This window comes from Acomys russatus, chromosome 21 (genome assembly GCF_903995435.1).
Source record: "Acomys russatus chromosome 21, mAcoRus1.1, whole genome shotgun sequence".
In the NCBI taxonomy this organism is placed as follows: domain Eukaryota; kingdom Metazoa; phylum Chordata; class Mammalia; order Rodentia; family Muridae; genus Acomys; species Acomys russatus.
The window spans coordinates 16617431-16638728 of NC_067157.1; the positions used below are offsets into that span (position 1 = coordinate 16617431).

At 41.6% G+C, this 21298-nt stretch overlaps 1 protein-coding gene across 1 annotated transcript; it reads right to left on the bottom strand.

The window, feature by feature from the left end:
- Positions 1–2748: 2748 nt before the first annotated feature.
- On the bottom strand, positions 2749–19433 carry Gprc6a (G protein-coupled receptor class C group 6 member A). Its single transcript, XM_051164069.1, has 6 exons — positions 19237–19433; positions 17121–17424; positions 15751–16587; positions 8497–8709; positions 4582–4705; positions 2749–3851 (listed from the first exon to the last, which is right to left on the bottom strand). Exons 1-6 carry the CDS (start codon positions 19431–19433, stop codon positions 2749–2751), a joined length of 2778 nt encoding a protein of 925 aa, XP_051020026.1.
- Between the last annotated feature and the right edge of the window lie 1865 nt (positions 19434–21298).

Below are 21298 nucleotides of genomic sequence, written 5' to 3' on the forward strand. Positions count from 1 at the left end.
ACAGACTTGGGAATGATAATATTACAGGATAGAGTGTGTGCGGGGTGCACATGCTGCCTTAAGACAGAACTGTTGGATAGTCACGTTTAACAGTCAAGTTGGGAAACACAGACCAACGAAGGAGACCAACACAGCTCCGGATGGCACAACTGACAGTGACACCAGATTGGGGAGTCCTAAAGCCATGGAAGGAACCAGAAAGGCACATTTCAACAGACACAAGTTTGTAAATTAAAGAGATTAAGCGTCACTGTAATTTTCCTGTGGACTACTTCAATGACTGGTCTCACAAGCTGACAATTCCGTGGTCTCAGATCGAATGGCACAAATAAGTAACCAACATGACAACAATTACATTACCCCTTTGACCATAAATGGAGGCAAAATGATAATGGCAGTTAAGGAGAAAATCAGTTCAGGGACAATAGTGTGTGTGTGTGTGTGTGTGTGTGTGTGTGTGTGTGTGTGTGTGCATGCTTAATACTCATTTTATTTATATGTTATTGTTAAAAATGAGTTGGTATGTAACAGATATGATATGGAAGTATGGGGGAAAAGAGAGAGAGAGACAGAGAGAGACAGAGAGAGAGAGAGATATCCTTAGAGAAAGTACAAGAGAGAAGTGCAAAAGTAAGAGACAAAGTAAGAGATCTGGCAGCAGCAGGCAATGGCATCATAGGTTGCTAAGCAACCTAGAGGCAGGCTGCTTTGGCAACATTTTATATACATATATATATATATATATATATATATAGGCATATATATGCGTGTCTATATATAGACACACACACATATATGTCTATGTAGGCCTTGGATCCTGTGGACTTGGAATTGTAGGTGGTTGTGAGCAGCCCACTGTGGGTGCTGGATACTGAACTCGCTTCCTTTGCATGTGTAGCAGACTCGTAAGCACTGAGCCGTCTCTCTAGCCCTGTTTTGTTGACGAGAGACCGGGTCTCATCTGTTTATCTGGTTAAACATTTTTTTGGGGGATATATTTATTTTGTGACTTTAAAAAATATGTATGGGTGTTTTACCTGTATTTAAGTATGTGGGCCATGTTCATGTCTGGTGTCCTCAGAGTCAGAAAATATTGAATCCCCAGGGGAAGAGTTAAAGGTGGTTATAAGCCACCATGTGGGTGCTGCAGGTCACCTGAGCCAACCCTTGAGCCCTGTTGAACCTGCTCTTTAAAGGATAAAGCAATATGAATCTGGCATCCGAATCCTGACTGCCAGCCTTGACCGCTGTCCACCGAGCTCCAAGTCTTACTACATCTGTGCAAATGCTTGACGTTGTCTTTAAATTGTTTCTATCACTTCAAGCTCAGCGTTTGTCCTTCTGCTCTTCCTCTTGTATCTCGTGTCATCTCCTGGGAAGGCACACTAGACCCTCACAACTCACCCGTCACCAGCAGTTTGAAATACGTGGCCACACACTCTCCAGCGAGACAACATGTATACATAGCCGCCTTTCCGTTTCCTGGTACAGATCCTGATGGCGCTTAATACGATTATCTTCCACCTTGTATCAGAATGATGTTCTAATGAAGAATTTTGGGCCAACGGTTACCCAGCTAGACACCGAGAGCCACCACTGCCAGCAAAATAAAGACTGAAAATCTCTGGTAGGGAGGCCCAGGCTGTGGCACTCATTCCTGACCTGACTCCAAGTGCTGGAAGGTTCCTATGCAGAAACAGAAGCGATGCAGTCTCTGTGCAATAAGAAATATAAAGATACCACGCGTGTGCCAACACAGGAAAGATGTTTTCTCCCAGGCTGACAAATGCAAATAGCTAAAACACTATGACTGTAACATTTCTATAATTCCTGATTGCTTTCGTGGTTCTTCCTGCTGTGGGTAGTTTATTGTATATATGCATAATAATATAAATGTATACATGAAAAAAAAGAAAAATAGTAAAAAAAGGAAAAGAAATAAAGACACCACACAACATTTCTGATATGAAAGGAGATTTATTGTGGGAAAGGGAAGAAAAGGGGAGAAAAAGGAAGGGCAGACATGATAGAAAGAAACAGAGGAGAGGGGACAATGGGATGGTGGGTGGGGCCCTAATATCAGGCACACATTTAGCAGGATGCTAGGTCCCTAGAGCCGCGCTAGTGAGGTTGCCTATGAGCTAACAACACCCTGACATGTATTCTCGCTATCTTTCCACTGCAGTTCCTGCCTCTCCCCCCACCATGCCCCCCGCTTTGTTCATTCTTTGACTGTCTAACTAACTCCCATTCATATTTTAGAGGACTATATACTCTCCCGTCCCTTAGGTCGCCTTCTAAACCCTGCCTTCGCCTCCCTCGGTGGGTGACTGTAATTACTCTGTACTGTCTCAGTTCTCTGCACACTTTACAAAGGGAGAATCTTTATAGTGGTTGAAGAAGCCTGTATGGACCCATTCAAAGACGTGTGAGATAAGCAGAGAATGGAAAAGTGCTGGTGTGTTATGCATTGACTTTGAATTGCCTGGGACGGAGGCTGGTCTCTAATAGACTGAAGGAAGTAAAATAGAAAATGAAGGGAGATTAACAGCGAAACTTTATTTTTATTAGCAGATGGTTAAACAGACTGAGTATTCAAGCAAATGGTAGAAAACACACACACACACACACACACACACACACACACACACACACACACACACACACACGATCTATTTGCTGGGAAAGTAAATGCAGCAAAGACTAGAAACATCTCACTGGCGACTGTGGCATCTCCTGAGAACTCATTCATATACTAGAACTTCTTTTCTGATGCGAAGTTTTAGACACTCTCGCGGCCCTTTCCCTGGCTCCGAGTGTGGAAAGGTGGTTGTGGTTCTGGCAGGCTGCATCCTTGTTACCAGGGGTGGAAATCGTTGTCGCTGTTCCGTGCGGAGCGGAGTCCAGGGAGACGTGACTCAAGGCGAGGCTGTCCGCACTGTGAGACGAGTAATTGTAAACGATCTGGAGGAAGGCTGATTTGGTGTTAGTCTTTTGTTTGTAAAGAATGACGTAGCACTTGGGGAAGAAGGTACAGCAGAGGATTCCATAGTTGGATATTAGAATGACTATAATCTCCACAGCGGGCAGATACTTGCCGAATGTGGTAGCGTAGACAGGGATGAATGTGAGCCAAGCTATGAAGTAAACCAGCATGCCGAAAGTCAGGAACTTGGCCTCATTGTAATTCTCAGGAAGCTTCCTCCCCTTGAAGGCAAATACGAAGCAAATGAAGGCCAGGACTGCGATGTAGCCCAGCATAGTGCCAAATGCAAGCGCAGACCCCTCCTCGCATTCTAGGATGATGACTCTAGGCAAGGAGGTGTTCTCCTCCACCGCAGGTGCTGCCAGGACCAGCCAGAGCGTGCAAATGGCCACTTGAATGCCGGTGCAGATGAGGACAAGGGGGACTGGCCTATGGAGACACTTGAGAAAAGTCTTCAGCTTGGGATCGAAGCTGAAAGCTAGCAAAATTTTCAGGGACTTCATCAAAATGCAGGAGACACAGAGAGTAAAGCTCACGCCAAACAGGGTCTGCCTGGTCTTACACGCGAAGTCTTGCGGTTCTCCAATGAAAAGGCCGGTGCTGGCAAAGTTCAGGGCGTGGCAGATGAGCATCACGTAGCAGACCACTAATCCCCCAGATGATTTCACTACTGGCGTGTTGAGGTTCCTTGTAAATATTACGCCAACGGCCAGAACAAAGGTGATCCCTAGTAGGGAGAGGGCGATGAGGAGGAGAGCCAAGGAGTCACTCCAGTCCAGGTACTCCACTTCCTTCTCGAAGCACGCAGCGCTCCTTACCGGAGCCCAGTGGGTTTCGTTGTTGCATAAAAGGCAGTGATCCATATCTAACAAGAAAAGGAGATCAGTTACATCGTAGACATTTAAACTAGGTGATTGTCTACAATACTGTGTATTAAAAAAAAAAAAAAAAAAAAAAGCAAATAAAACCTACACAGAACGCAAAGAAGGTGGGAGAGGACGGTAAATAAAACCTACACAGAATCCAAACAAAGTAGGAGAGGACGGTAACCGGAAGAGATGAGGACCGTGGGGAAAGGTAACAGAGAAAAGCAAAAGTGATTTTTCAGTAAATCTACATTCTCCAGAGAGACACCAGTCTCTTGTGAATGTGCTGTTATTGGTGGCAGTTTAGGACCTTGTTCAGAATGTGGCCCAAGGCCATTTCTTCCCTCTACACCTATGATTCTTGTAATTCCGTCCAAGCTAACTGAACTGTGTAAGACTATTTCTGAACACACACTGTCTGTCTGTCTGTCTGTCTGTCTGTCTGTCTGTCTCTCTGCCTCTCTCTGATAAGAACAAATAAAAATAGGGGCTGCGGGAGTAGTTCAAGGGTGGAGCATGAGCCTAGAGAGAGTCTGGGGGTGCAGCTCAATGGTAGAGCATGGGCCTGGAGGGGGTGGGGGGGTGTAGCTTAGTGGTAGAGCCTGGATGGCCCTAGAAGCCCAAGGCTTGATACCCAGAATGCAAAAGAAAGAACCTTATAAAACAAAAGATAAAACTAGGATTAATATACAGAAAAGCCACACACTGTGTGTGTGTGGTGACCACTACCTGTTTGGTTACTGTAGTGGTTTTCTGGGCAGCTCACACATTCGTAGCAGCAGGTGTGTTGGCTTCCTGTGGCTTTCTTCATTTGACCAGGACTGCATTCCTTGGAGCACTTAGATAGAATTTGCTATAGTAAAAGAAAAAGAAATCCAAATAATTTAAAAAGAGAATTATCCTAGCCACTCTTCACTAAGTAACATTTTTGGTCTTTTTCATAGCATGAAAGTCTTTTGGACTGTCTTAGAAAGCAGGAATAAGCTTAAAATACACAAAATATTTTGGATGAGAAAACTGCTTTAGGGAACACATTTATAACTTTTGTTTGTTTATTTGTTTGTTTTGAGGATAGGGTCTTACAGCATAGCTCTGGCCGGTACAGAACTCACTATGTAGAACAGGTTGGCCTTAAATTCACAGAGATTCACCTGCCTCTGCCTCTGGAATCCTGGGATTAAAGGCCTGGTGATATTTATGGCTTCTATAAGCACATCATGAAAATTAGCTCTTTTAGAGAGCTCCCAGGAAAGGGAAAGGCACATATTTGTAAAGCTGGAAAACAAAATAAGGGCCTGGGAATTTTTTTTATCTAATATTGAAGGAAGAATGCTGCAAGAAAATAAGACTTGTATTTTTTTTAAACAAGATTTTAAAAAGTTATGTGCATGAATCTCTATCCCTATCTCTCCAATCTCTCTCTCTCTCTCTCTCTCTCTCTCTCTCTCTCTCTCTCTCGTGTGTGTGTGTGTGTGTGTGTGTGTATGTGTGTGTGTATGTGTACATGGCACACACGGGTGCCATAAGAGGGTGTTGCATCCCTTGGAGCTGGAGTTACAGGTAGCTGTGTTGCAGATGATATTTAAATCATTATGAAAATTTACATTATAATTATGCATCATTGGGGAAACAAAGTGTAGCTTTTCTTCTTAGGAACACGGTACTTTTATTTCTCCCTTTACATGAAGAAATAGGAAACACATTCTAGAGTCCAGTATGTATAACTTTGGAATACAAATAGATGCATAGCTATTTGATGCTTGCTTTGGACAGGGAAAAGTGATACTCCAACCAACCAGCCTGCATGTTGACAAGTAGATTTTGAAATCTGACCAAATGATCTTAGATATTGTTTGTTTTTACAACAGTCTAGATATGTGTGAACATCTCCACCAGGAAAGATGGCCTGATCTCTCATTTCTGGCCAGTGCTTCCCCTTACTTACTAAACCCTCACTCTTGTTCCTAAAGCTTCACTCCCCTGCCTCAGAGTAGATGCTGCACAGGCTCACAGATCCTTCCATATGGAGGTCATTCTCATAACAACTGAAAAATAGTGTTTGTTGCAAAAATAACAGAGAATCTCCTCTTTATTCAGTGAGGCAGATTGTGGTTTAAAAAGCCCAGTGTGAGCTGTAGTGCTTAAGATAAAGCGGGCTCATCAGAGGGTGATGGATGAAGGCTGTGATAACAAAGAAGATGGTGAAAATTTGAGGGCACTAAGGATGGTTGTATTTTTTCCAATGAAATGGTCTTCTGTTTTATTAAGATGTCTGCCAGGAGAAATGTGGTTGAAGAAAATGGTTCCTAACATTACTGCATTCATTCTTTCATGCACTAAATATTTACTAAGTGATTGTTATTGTGACAGGTCTGGTTCTAATTGGAGCATGACAGAGAATGAAACAGGATCCTTCCTCTTGAAGGTCTTCAGTTTTAGTTAACAAAGTTGACAATAAACAAGATAAAAATAAGCAAAGTGGATAAAATGAGAGATGGTGAAAACTGGGCGGGGGGGGGGAAGGGGAAACAGGAAAATAAGTAGAAATTGATAGCTTAATAATTCTTCCACCCCTCCTCCTCCTCCTCCTCTTCCTTCTCTCTCTCTCTCTCTCTCTCTCTCTCTCTCTCTCTCTCTCTCTCTCTCTCTTTCTCTCTCTCCCCCTCTGTATTCTTTCCTTCTGGGAACCAACACAGTGTGACACCTGAGCTACACTGTAACTTGGATTTTTTTTTTTCTTTTTGAGGCAGGATCTCACTGTTAACCCAGCCTCATGATTCCCCTGTCTCAACTTCTCAAATACTGGGATTACAGGCACTCACCAGGTGCAGAGTGCTTGCACCAAGAGAAAGGAAGACATATATCATATATGAAAGAGTGAGGACTGTGGCATTGATGGTGAATGGAAATTAAGATGAAAATAGAAGGAGAGGAGGAGGTACCAGAGGACAGAGAGGCACTAGGGGCAGGACAGAAGCACTTAAAAAACCAAACACCGGCTTCTACTTGGACAGAAATATGATGCTGTGGAAGAGTTCCGAGCAAAGCACTGAATTTTCTAGGATGATGTCTTAAGAACAGACTTGGGCAGGGGATGAGTGTTGCAGGAGCAGTTACAAAGCTAACACGCCCACCTGAGTGAGAGGTGGCTGTGGCCTGCAGTGGAATGGCAGTGGTACAATCAGGAGGAAAATGGCAGTCGGACTTCAGACTCACTTTGGAAGCTAAACTTGCAGTAGGGCTGCAGTGTGACAAGTGTGCTGTGTGACACATTACAACACGGATCCCCTCATGGTGCCTCATGAGCAACTGACAGAGGAGAGTTGCCATTTTCTGAGACATGGGAAAGAATATCAAAAGCTTTATTTTGGAGACAGCCAGCGAGGACAATCATCAGATAGATGTCCACATTAGGCAGTCGGTACTTATTTGAGTTCAAAGATAAAAATCAAGAACCCACCAGCCACCCACAGAGTGACATTATTTAAAGACGGGAGCCTGATAAGGTCACTAAACAGAAAAAAAAAAAAAAAAAAAAAAAAAACAAAAAAAAAAAAAACAACCCAAGAGCAAGGCTGAGTCTGGGCACCCCAGTGTTTAGAGGTATCTGAAAGATAAAGACTCAACAAAAGAATCAGGGAAATGGTGGCTATAGACACAGGGGGAAATCAGGGGACTGGGAATCCAAGAAGCAAACAAGGCCCATGGTGTGAAGGAAAGAATAAGTATCTGTCAATGAGATATGATGATATTTTGACTTAGTGTAAATGAGCTACACAAACAATCTTGATAGATTATAGGCAATCTTAAAAGGAAATGAAAGACTTGGGGCCAGTCGAGATATTTCATGTTTTCAAGGAGTTTTGTCATAAAGAGAAAGAGAGGCTTGGGCAGCAGGTGGAAGAGGATGTGAGAAGTCTATGCAGCTGCTGTCTTTTAAATATGGAAGAAATAAAACAGATTTATATCACCATGTGGGCAGTGCAGAAGAGAGAATTGTGGAGGATGCACTCGAGTAAAGTTGACAGAGCAAGTCCTTAAGCTACGGAAGGGTTTGGATTCCACAGGTAAAGAGGAGGTATGGCTCTGAGGAAGGAGCACAGCTGTCCATCCACAGGGCCAGATGGAAGTCAGGAGCACAGAGGCACAGATTGCTCCAGGAGGCACCGTGGTTCTTTCTCCCATTGGGCCAGCGTTTGTATAAGAGAAAGCAGGATCAACTGAAGGTGATGGAGCCAAGTCAGAGAAGAGTACAGCATGACCACCTAGCAAGAAAAGAAAGTTAAGGCTACCAGGATTGGTTGCCCAGCAGCACTGGTGGTCCACTGGACACTAACGTGAAACCAGTGAGCGACACAAGGGTTGTGTTCCCACCTCTCCTGCCCTAGGGGATGCACTTGGTGTTGACCACATAGTGAGCTGAATTTTGCCCGTGTTGAGAAATGAGAACACTGAAGAGGAGTGAGTGAGAGGAGCCGAGAGGGTACGCAAGAGTGTTATATTAATTGGCCACAGAATTTGGAAAGGGGGGTGGGACACTGAAAATATGATGGTGACTGGTGGCCCAGCTGGAGGGGAAAAGGACGTTTCCAGGTGATATACTAGGTGACTTGAATTCGGCAAAGCAGCCCACGACAAAATCACCTTAAGTTTCCCGAATTCACGTTCTGTTTCTTGGTTTGTGATGATGAAGGCATCGTGTTGCAGGTCATATTCTGCCATCTTTGTGACAGTCATGAGGCCATTGGTCTCCTTCCAGAGCACCACATCGTAGCCAGTATTTAAATCCCCGTGGGCATCGAAGTGAAAGGAATTCCTTCCGTCAGTGAACGTCACGTTTTTCAGCACACCAAGCAGCTGCGGAAGGTAGAAGTGTGAGCGAACATTGAACAGGAGCATTTGCAGTACATCCTCCATCCCAGGGATGACACTGCATCCTCAGAATATTACTTAAAATGAGAGATTTGATCTCTGTTCGGGAATGTTTAAAAGCATAGAACGCGTTAAGAAAGACGTACCCTCCCCTTCTCCTTCCCCTTCCCCTCTCCTCTTCTCCCCTGCCCCCGCCCGACTTGGGTTCTAGATTTGATTTTGCAGAAGTTTTCCTATGTGAAATTGTACAAGCAAGTTAGTTTTTAGAGATGGTAGCATTTCCAGCCTCTGAAACTGTGGCACGTGTTCAGATTGGGTTCTTTGGAGCAGGTGAGGGTTCATAGCTTCTTCTCTTAATATTGTTGACTGTAAAATACATCCTGCCATTTTTCCTCTGACGGGTTTTAAGTCTGTCTCAGTGATGAACATGTGGCCAAGTGACCTCTCAATTTTATTTCTAATTTAAGTTGCAAACTGACTTCTGTTACTTCTAGAAGGAAGAAACAGAACTAAAGATGACCTGCCTTGCCACCCAGTTTGTGTAGGGCCAGCCACGTTGAGACTGTGCTGAGAAAGAACATTGGGGTTGAAGTAGGAGGGTGTGGTCTACTGTTTACGTGATGAGTAAGCACACTGTGTGCCTTCTCTCAGTGCATTCACCATGGCCCACTGGTTGCCCAAGTCCATGATTCCATGTGGTTTTGATGGATTAACAGTCTATGTGAAGAGGCAGAAATTATTCTGAGTAGAATTACTCTATGTTTGTTTGTTTGTTTTGGTTAATTTTAAATGTTGTATTTCTATCAATAGACTGAAAGAAAAATCAACTTATAGTTTAAGGTAAATATATTATCTATTATAGTCATGTAAATGACCTAATATATTCCCTTCAAAAAGCTTCAAACAGTGCATTGATTTTGTTACTTGTCCCTACAGGTTTATTACTCTTTTTAGGGAGTGTAAATCAATTGCTTGAGAGAAGCAGAACATATCAGAACCAACATGATGAAATTAACAACATAATACCATCTTATTCTTGCGGCTTTAGGTGTGGCCCAGAGGCTAAAGTGCTTTCATGGCTTATACAAAGTTCAGGGCCCAAGCCTCAATACCACAATGCTGAGCATGGTGGCACACAGCTGTCATCTCAGCTCCTGGAGTCAGGCTGGGGAGTGAGATCAGAAGGTAGGGCTGGGGGTGGGGAGAGGACGAAGAGTCCAAAACTCACCTGGATTGCATGATACCTGGCTTCAAAAATACTTTTTAAAAAAATTCTAGCGTTGCCCAGAATTTAAAAGAAACACAGAGGGAACTAAAGTAAATCAATAAATAAAAGCTTCAATGAGAAAGAGCTTCAATAAACAAACTAGCTTCAATGTTTCCACCTGTAGGCATGAGCTGCTTTAAATTGTGTTTCTTTCTTAAGCAGTGCATTCATGTCAGCCCCAGCCATTGAGTTCATGAAACATATCTTTTTGTAGTCCCTTGTGTTTAAACTGTAGTTTTCACGTGTTCCCACCTCTGCACATGCCTTGGTTCTAATTAGCATTGACGTGCTGAAAAATCTGATACAGGCACCTTCTATAAATAGCAATAACATTTCATAATATCTGTGCACAATTTATGCTTGCTCTATGGGAAAGTGGACAGAGGAAAATAACAGTGTATTCCTTTCTTATGAAATATGGTAGAATATTGACTTTGGATTAAGGTAAATTTTGATTGTGAACTCTCAGTGTTTAAATTATGAAGTGCTTTTTTCCATCAATTTTTTCCCCAAAGGAGACTAAACTTTGAGTACACACCACAAAATTTAGAGACAAATTTGCATTTCTATTTAAGGATTCACCTCTGTATGTTGATATTCTGTTTTTGAGAGCATGGGTCAGAGGTCCACACTAGTTAACGTCATGTTAACTATGAACCCTGGGTTTCACTTCCCTAGGCACTGGGATGCCTGCTCCATCTCTCTAAATAAGCTTTTTTTTTTTTTTTTGTGAGAAGAAGTGTCCATGTGACCAAATTAGAGTACAGCAGGAAAAGTAGCCTTACATTTTTGTCCTAGGGCCCAAACCATATTCTTTTCTTTATTCAAGTTTTCTGTGGTACAGCAAAACACACAGCAAAGCAAGACTGACAGTTTCACTATTAGCCCCGTGAGTGGCCATGGCAAATACCTTAACTCTAAGCTCTCCCTTCCCTAACCTTTATGACCAGGCTCCAAGTATACTTCCTCTCCCACACCTTTAGGTTAGAACATAAAACACAAGTTCTGTGCATCTCCCTAGATACTGTGGAGATAAGAAGTGATCCATCTCAGACTTAAAACCAACAGCCACTATTATCCTTACAACTGTCAAGTCCCTCCCAACTTCCAGACTGGTGTGAAGCCACTATGACATACTCTTCATGTCTCCTAAGTTCTTTAAATCCAGCATTTCCAACATAGGATGTCAGCATTTCCCCCTCCCGGGCCTCCATAATCCTCCATGTTTCTATTTTAACACACACATTAGCTGCACAGATTGGGAATCTGACACCTTTGTTGTGTTTTCTTCTTGTTCTTCTCCTTCTTCTAAAACATCTAACCTATTCAAAATGTCCTTTATCCATTCTCCCAAATATTCACATCACTCAAGATGCTATTTCTACAATGGAAAACAAGTCATCATTCTGTAGTCTAAGCGGTTTTTAATTTGCTCTCCTTTTGTTTTCGTTAGCCCAAACCCTAGGGATAGTTTGCAGCCTCCCTGTATCAGCAACCGGAGGATCCTCTAGCATGTTGTTAAAAATACAGGTGTTGGGGGTGGGTCTGGTGCTCTGTGTATTGAGACGCTAAGTCCTGGACCCTGAGATCTGGTTGCAGCCCAGATGAGGGCATTGTTGTGCACATTGACCGATGTTGTATAAACTCTGCTCCCCACAATTATCTCTGATTGGTTAATAAAGAAGCTGGACAGTCTATTTTGGGCAGAGGTCGTAGGTAGGCGGGACTTCTCTTCGTGGTCTTGGGGTCTCAGGTAGGGACCACAAGGTGGAGAGGAAGAAAGGTAGGATCAAATGGAAGATAAAAAAGCCAAAACCAACCAACTAGCTACAACAGGAAGAAGTTTCCTCATATACACCTGAGGAGCATTAAAAATCTGCTGAGGTAAAGTAAAGGTGACTGTGTGCTGCCCCTGAACCCTGTTATTACCACGCACAGAACCAGAGTGCTACCCTAACTCCATTGCTATGTGAGTTTAAGTAAGACCACTCATGACCCATCATATAAATATTAGGGCATTGTGCAGGGCGGAAGCAACTAGGAATGCAGCCTTGATTAGGGCTCCTAAATGTTAATGTTTTGTTTTAAAGTGTAATATCCTATAAAGGTTTTCTTTACAAAAAGACCACTGATTGAATGACTTGTCACCCAAATTTGGCACTCATTATGTGACTCGCTTATACCATGATCAAAGAGGCACCTCCCCTGCCTCCTCTTTTTACGTCCATTTCTAGATTAACAGGTTCTCGGGGGCATAAAAAGACTCCTAGTGCTTAAACAAAATATTACATTATATTTTCCCAAAATTTTTCTTCAAATTGTTTGAGATATTTTTCTGATTTAAAATACTTTTCCGGATCTTTGGTAGGCCAATAACTCTGTTTGTTTATGTGTCTTTTTACTTATGAGAATCTTCCTGTTTTATTCTCTTGTATCCTGTATATTCAATGACTGGTCTCTGTCTCTTTATTCCATGATCTCTCATTTCGAAAGTTCTGCTCAGTCATTTCATTATGATATTCTGCTTCTCATAACAAGAAGTGAGCTGGGCGTGGTGGCACACATCTGTAATGCCAGCACTCAGAGGCAGGTGGATCTCTGTGAGTTAAAGGCCAGCTTGGTCTACAAAAGTGAGTCCAGGACAGCCAAGGCTACACAGAGAAACCACGTCTTGAAAAACAATAACAACAACAACAAACACACACACACACACACACACGCACACGCGTGCACACACACACACACACACACACACACACACACACAAAACCAAGAAGTGCTTTTCTGTAGAGCTGAAGGTGAAAAGTATTGAAATGTAGAGAAAATGTGGTAGGATTCTGCTCCAGTGTGCCTTCCTGTGATGTGATTGCCTACCTGCCATGGGGGCATGGCCCTGGCCAGTATTTAAAAAGACAGACCTACCTTGCCCCTCCCTCTCTTACCTCTTAAGCTTTCTCCTTTGTCTTTGTCTCTGTCTCTCACTGGGGTACCCTTTCCCCTTTCCTTCTCTCCCCATGCTCTTTTAATAAACCTCATATAATATAATATCTTACTATCTTATTGTCTTATTTCTTATTAAATACAAAATTGGTGGCCCGAATGGGGAGAAGACTGATCTAAACAAAGATAATTTACAGATTTTTAAAATTACCCAGTCCTTCATTAGAATTTTATAGTACAAAAGAAGTGCTTTCAAGTGGATGTTTAAAAATTATTAGTAATATGTCACATTATTTAGAAGAGCTTTAATTTCATTGAAGACCTTAATCACTAATAATTTATATCTTCATTAGAGTTTTCGCTTTCTATTTAGCAAAAAATCCCCTGAAACATGAGCAATATTTACCCCACAACATGTACGATGATTAAGCACCCATTAAAAATAAAAATAAGTACAATTTTAAAATTAGCACCTTTAAATAGATGGTTCAGGGGTTGAGGATGCAGCTCAGAGGGAGGAGGGTGCTCACTGGTGTGTGTGCAGCCCTGAGGTCAAACTATATAAACATAATAACAAAGCAAAGAAAAAAACCAAAACCCTGAGAATTATTCATCTAAAGGTGCAAGCAGTTTACTTCAGTCATCGGTGCTTATATTGCAGATGATTAAAATGTCAATGATAAGGACTTGGCTCGAGCTCCTGGTAGGGTGTGGTTAGCTTGCACAAGGCTATTGGTTCAAGTCTAAGCAATAGCAATCAAAGTGATGATGACAAGAGTACAAGTGGCATCCTAAATGCTACTTTATGATACAAATCGTCTTATTCCATTTTGCCCTCTGTTCACTTACAACCCTAAAGGACAGATATGTTGTCATTATGACATTGTCTCTGGTTTTGAGTGTACATGATTGAGAAGTGTTATTCGCACAAGTAAACATTATTATTAAAAGGAACACTTTCTTTTATGTGCTCTGTGCAAGGTAATTAAAAGAAAACACATTTTTCACTAATTAGAGCCATACTAAACTTTTAAGTTTTTCCAAAATAATCCAAGAAAAGAAAGACATTAATTTATGTGCACTTAGTGTTCCATTTAAAGCTAGATTACTATAATTGCTCTGATAGCATTCCTTTGGCGAAGACTCAAGAGTGCTAAGGAGATGACTTGGAGTTAAGAGCCCTGGCTGCTCTTGCAGAGGACCCAGGTTCCATTCCTAGCACTCATATGGTGGCTCACAACCATCTTTAACTTTAAATCCAATTCCAGGGGATTCAGCACACTCTATTGGCATCAGCAGGCACTGAATGTACAGTGAACACACATCCATGCAGGGGGAAAAACTCATGCAAATTAAACCAAAAAGCAAATCTTAACAAAAATAAAACAAAGAACAAACTTTAAGGCTTTCAGACAGCATTCTGCTTAAGATAGTAAGAACATCTAACTAGAGGACAGGAATACAATCCACCTGCTGCACAATTAGAGGGGGTGGAAGAAGACCAGGGGTGGAGTCATAATCATGTGCTTCTTGTCTTTAGTTTCCTCATATACAAAACAAGCATCCCTAATCCAAAATGCCAGAAATCTGAGATTTTTTAAGCACCAATTTGATAACACAAGGGAAAAATTCTTCAGTTGACTTCACTGATAGGATAGAGCTGCACTAAGAATATTGTGCAAGACCACCTTCAAGTTATATGAGCAAGGCAAACATAAGCAAAGATGAACTTTACATATAGAATTTGTCCTACACCTAAGATACCTAATCTGAGACATGTATAGTACTGAGCATCTCAAATGAGGGAAATACTAATGTATTTAGCAATAACTAAAATCATCTTCCAACTTGTATAGTCTAATTGTTATGGGTAAAAATCATTATAAACAATCTAATGTCTATAAAGCACTGAAATAATCCGCAAATCTGTGGAGGAAGATAGCACTATTAACAGAATCTCCTCAGAAAATTAAACAAAAACTTGGGGCTTAGGGAAAGAAATGAGGATAAAATATAACTACCATCAAAACTAAAACGTTGTGTTAGCAACACAGGTCATAAAACGACCGACAGTTTCCACTCCCAGGAGGGATAAGGTTAAGAATAGGTATCATTAATGATGCTCTGCTATGTTTGCAGGCAGGAGCCCTGCAGAACTGTCTTCTGAGGGGCTTCATCCAGCAGCTGATGGAAACAGATGCAGAGACCCACAGCCAAACATTAGGCAGAGCTCTGGGAATCTTGTGGAAGAGAGGGAGGAAGGATTGAAAAAGCCAGAGAGGTCAAGGACACCACAAGAAAACCTACAGAATCAACTAACTGGGCCCACAGGGGCTCACAGAGATAGAACCACCAACCAGAGAGCATGCAAGGCAAAGACCTACACCCCCTGCATGTATGTAACAGATGTGCAGCTTGGTTCCCATGTGGGTCCCCTAACAACTGGAGCAAGGGCCTGTCTCTGACTCTGTTGCCTGCCTTTGGATCCCTTTCCCCTAAGCTTTGTCTAATCTCAATAGGTGAAGATGTGTCTAGTTCTACCTCAACTTGATATGCCAAGGCAGACTGATATCCATGGGAGGCCTCCCTTCTCTGAGGAGAAAGGAAGGGGGGAACAGGTGGAGGCATGAGAAGAGGGAGGGACTGGGAGGAGAGGAGGCAGAGGAAGCTAAGAGCCGGATGTAAATAAATAAATAGGTAAAATAAATAAATAAATAAATGAAATTTAAATTAAAAAAAAAAAGAAGAAAGAATAGGTACAATGGATCTTTGTAAAATAAAGCAAGGCTTGGACATGTAAATTATATGTAAATGAGTACCTCCCAAGGTTGAAAGGCATTTGGTTTCCTGCAGTCTCGGGCTTGGCACAGATCCCGAATGGCATGACCCAGGGCAAACACTGCAAGCTGAGTGCTGTGAATGAGTCCTGGCTCAGTATAATGCCAGAGGAAGTCATTTCTCATGAAGAAGTGGTTTTCAGTGGCCTTGGCAGTGTCATAGGTCAAAGTTGCCTGAGAATAGTTGGAAATGCATTGACTCAAGTCACTGCCTTTGATGTGCTTACAGGCAGAAAAAAGCATGGCAAATTCCCGTAGGGGTTTGTTATTGTCATTGGGATACAAATGAAGAGCTTGCAGAAAAGAATGGAAAGAAGACATATTTCCTCTCCTAAAGGTAAACCCCACCACTTTGCCAAGCTTCTTGACATTAGGAATGGTGATAATCTTGGTAGCGGTTGACCAGTTATCGCTAGCAATCCAGAGCTTACTTATTTTCCTTTCAATGGCTTTAGTGAAGAGATTGAAAACATGGAATTTCCTCAGAAACACCACGATGACATTAACCCGGGCTTCTGAGATGATCTTCTCCAGGGTGTGATTGATTCTGACTTCAATGGTGTTATCTGAGAGGAAGGCTGGCAGAACCTCTTTGAAGGCGATGCATATGTTGTTTGCTGCAGCCTGAATTGCAAATGTGTTGAGAGCGAGTCTTCCGTAATCATCGTCTGTTGTCAGGGCACCGATCCAGTTCCATCCGGACTGTCGAATCAGGTGTGCCATTGCTTTCGTTTGGTAGAAGTCACTGGGCACAGTGCGTAAAAATGAAGGAAAGCGGATTTTGTCACTCAGGATTTCTGCCGTGGACTCGGAACTCACCTGGAAGTGGACAGAATCTTTGAGTTATTATGGTGGTGCACAGTCATAGTAAGCTTGGTTCCCTTAAATTCTTTCTCCACAAGAAGATCGCCGGGCGTGGTAGCTCACGCCTTTAATTCTAGCACTTGGGAGGAGGAGGAGGCAGGCAGCTGGCTGTGAGTTCAAGGCCAGCCTGGTCTACAAAGTGAGTCTAGGACAGCCAAGGCTACACAGAGAAACCCTGTCTCAGAAAACAAAACAAAACAAACAAAACAAAACAAAACAAAACAAAACAAAACAAAAAGAAGATCGACTCATGTTAGCATCCGAGCATGCTTTCTTTGAATCTGGCTGATGTTACCTACTACAGAAACAGAGCAGGGGGGCCCTTAGAGATATGCATCTTTTCTGAAATAAGTTAAAACCACTTAGAAATTAGTTCTAGATATAGCAGAAGTGACTCCCTAGCTAATTCCTAGGTTTCCCCCCAGTCCTTTCAGAAGACCAAATGTGCTCAAAATCAATTTATGGAAGAAACTGGAACAAAAACCTACCTGGGGTATGAGCTGTAAGTTCAGCATTCTTGAGGCAGCCATGGATATTTCAGAGTAGCCAGCACCTATGACGGCCTTTACCCTTGGTGTGTACCTGGAATAGTTACACTGAAAGGCCACAGTTCCTCGGGAGCAGTTGAACTTAGAGAGGAAGCTCAGAGTGGCTGCCACGGCCGCTGTGACTTCAGTACAAGTGTCATAGATCTTGTAGCCCAGTTTGACTCCGGATAACAGTGTCGAGTTATTAATCATCTCAATGCTGTGTATCATAGCCAGAGTTTGAAGAAACACTGATATTTCAAAGCTGTTGAGAGACAGGAATGTTTGGAAACAAAACGTAACTGCTCTATTAGTATGCAAATATCTCAGCATCTACATCTCTGCCCTTTGATGGATAATCAAAAAATAAGTCAAGCTGCTTTCATGTGAAGTGTGAACTTTATTTGAAAATAACCTTTCCATTCCTCTCCCCTCTGATCATAATTTTTTAATAGAATACCTTCTATTATTTGTGCACAATTTCATAAATGTAAACAATCTATATTTCAAAAATATGTTTTCAGTTAAAATAAAATTATATCATCATTGCCCCCTTCCTATTCCTCCTCCAGCCCCTCCTAATACGCTCACTCAAAACCCTCTCATGTTCTCCCAACAATTTTTCTTTGATTATTATTGTTACATATGTATGTATATATGTATGCATGTATGTAAAAATATATAAATATAACCCGTTGAATCCACTTTTGTTGTTTGTAGTATATGGTTTCAAGGATGATCACTTTGTATTGGATAACCAAAAAAGGAGCCTCACTCCTGGGAGAGGCAATGTCTCCTTTTCCCAGCAGCCATTAGCTGCCCATAATGCTTTGAACAATGTGCCTTGATCATAAACACTCCCAACTCCTTCCTCCAACTCCCCCAATAAAAATAATTTTAATGGAAACCTTTTTAATGGAAATCAGATAAATGAGACTTTTATAAATTTAAATTTTTATTTTTAAACATTATTTCTTTTTTGAGATTATAATATATTTTCCTCCTTCTTTTTCCTTTATCCAACCCCTTTCATATACCCCTTCTTGCTCTCTTTCAACTACATGGCCTCTTTCTAAATTAATTCTTGTTGCATACACATAGACATATATGTCTATATGATAAGGGAAAAAACAGGAGATGGGCTGTGATGATGCACTTTTGACATCACAGCATGCTGAAGGTCAAGGCAGAAAGGATCAAGAGTTGAGGCTAGCCTGCGATACAGAAGGAGAACTTGGCTCAAAACAAAACAGACAGAAAAGGAAAATAACAGGGGGACTGAAGATTACATCAAGTTGTAATCAGAATTTTAAGTCATAGGGAAACTTGAGGGGCATACTATCATACCAATTGAAGTTGACACTGCCTGCCCACTTAAAGATTATCTGGCTTCATTTTTTACAGACAGGAACTGCAAGTCAATTTCACAAAAAAAAATTAGCGTGTCTGCAAAAAACTGAAATTAACTAAAACATCTTGTTTTCCTTAAACAAACAGAAACCAAACCAAACCAAACCAAACCAAACCAAAAATCAATCCATCTGTAACACCTTCCCCTAGTTTTAGTTTTTCACATGACACCGTGCCAAGAATCACACTGCATGCTGCAATTCACTTACTAAGAAAGAAAAAAGAGCGCTCTGATCCTAGGATTGCCTTAACTCACTAGTAAAGGGTTAGATAACTGTAGAGTGGAGCGAATACAGCACTGACGAAATGTGAGCTTTTAGATAAGGCATAAAATAATACCCCTATGCTTTATAACAACTAAGTGCATGCCGTGGGTGACAAACGTAAGTGTGGTGTGCTTGCTGTAGCGCAGGACAGGCTATAGCATCCTTACAAGTGACTTCAGAGATTTTTTTTTTTTTTTTTTAAAGAGCCATAGTAAAATTGATCATCTATTTTAAGGACCAGAAAACTAAACGGATGCAACTTCAAATTACACACATGCTCTGCTTTACTAAAAGTTGGTTGCTTACAAGCTGCCTGTATGCCTTAGTCTTACAGCACAGTCTTCAATTCTAAGTGGGTTTTTTGTTGTTGTTGTTGTTGTTTTTTCTTAAGTTTTACTCACCCAACACATTTCCGGATTTGTGGTCGCCTGGGATGGTCGTCTGAGGGCAGCATTTTTTCATGAATGGCAAACAAACCTCCAATCATGATATGTCCAGGAGAAGTGACAGCCACAAAGTCAGCCGGGGTGTGGCAAGACCAGGCGGAACCAAGAACCACCAGGAGGAAGCAGGGAATTACTATAGCTAATAGAGCCATGCTCCTGCCTCATTTACTCAGTTCATAAGAGTCACTAGGAACCATTCAGCTCAGATGCCGACGGCAGGATTCCCATCTTCCTTAAACGCCTTCGAAGCACAGAGCGATGGCAAGGGCCAGAAATGTTCACTATTCAGATTTTTGATGATAGTGAAAACAGTTCCTTCAGCCACAAGAACATGTCAGATTCTAAGGGTGTCTGGTGCTCAGCCACGTGACAGGGGACAGGTGAGAGCTAGGGATAAGCTGACAGAATTGGAAACCCAGGAGCATGCTGAGGGAATTATAAAAACAGATCTTTAGGACACTATATTCTTTCACTCCAGAGGGATGTCAAAGGCTTTGCATCCTGTTGGCTTTTCTTTTGAAACAAGCTGTAGAGCCTTCTGGGAGAAGCAGCTTGGGAAAATTGTTCTGCTTAGGAAATAGTTCTATATTTTTAAACATGCTGTTTTCAATGTCAAAATCACACTAGGTTGGTCAGCTATTTAGAAAAAAAAAACTCCTTTTGCTTTCATTTCTCCTAGAAATCTAGACCTAAAAAGATGAAATTCAGCTGGTTCAGCTGGTGCACACTTGTCATACCAGCACTTAGGGAGGCAGAGACAGGGGGATCTCTTGTGAGTTCGAGGCCAGCCTGTTCTACAAAGTGAGTCCAGAACAGCCAAGGCTACACAGAGAATCCTGTCTCGGAAAAAAGAAAACATGAAGTTCAGTTGATTTAGGCTTTTGTCACTTCCACATTACAGATGCTAGTAGTAGCAGTTGTAGTTGTCACAGTAGGAGTAGGGACTAGATGACGTGTCACTTTTGTTCTGCTAGGCAAAACTAAAACAAGATAAAAATTATCAAAGAGGAAAAAAGATTTGTTACAGGTCATTGTCACTTATATCATTGTAATATATATATATATATATATATATATATATATATATATATATATATATATATATATATATATCAGAAAAATTTACAGGTATCTTTTTACTTGTTTGTTTTGAGATTAGGGTCTCTCTCTATAGCTCTGAATGGCCTGGAACTCACTCTATATACCAGGTTGGCCTAAAACCCACTGAGCTCCATCTGCCTCTGTCTCCTGAGTGCTGGGATTAAAGGCATGTATCACCACTCCTGGCGACATGCATTCTTTAAAAAAAAAGAGATTTATTTTTATGTGAATGCTTTGTTTGTTCGTTTGTTTGTATGTATGTGCACTAGGTACCTGCTTGTGCCTGCAGAGGCCAGAAGACACCAGGGCTGAGGAGGTTGTTGAATCCCTTGGAACTGTAGTTTCAAATGGCTGAAGCTGCCATGTGGATGCTGGGAACAGAACCCACATCTTCTGCAAAAGCAGAAAATGCTCATAGCTGATGGCCTGAGTTGAAACCCAGATTCAAGGAGGAAACGTCCACCTCTGCGGTGCCATGCACACACAAGCACTTCTATATAGCACATATACCAACACGATGAGTAGCAATTTCTGTAAAAAGTGTATCTCATGAGAAGGTAATTCTAAGTCTGACATCTCTTGGAGGGCAGAAGATAAACTTCTAAAGGGATCTTAAACCACAATAGCATAATAGCGACTGTAGCATTTTATTTTATTTTAATATTTTTTAGATTTATTTATTTATTTATTATGTATACAGTGCACATTAGATCACATTAGAGATGGTTGTAGCATTTTAAATGACCCAGATTGGATGTAGATTCATACAGACGTGATTAGGCTGACTGAGGAGTCATATGGCACCAAGTGCTTTTTCCTTAATTTAGTATATGTGAATTATATAAATACTGAATTGCATTGTGATAGTCTACATATGAATTTTATGCACTTTGATCATAATCACTCCCATTATCCA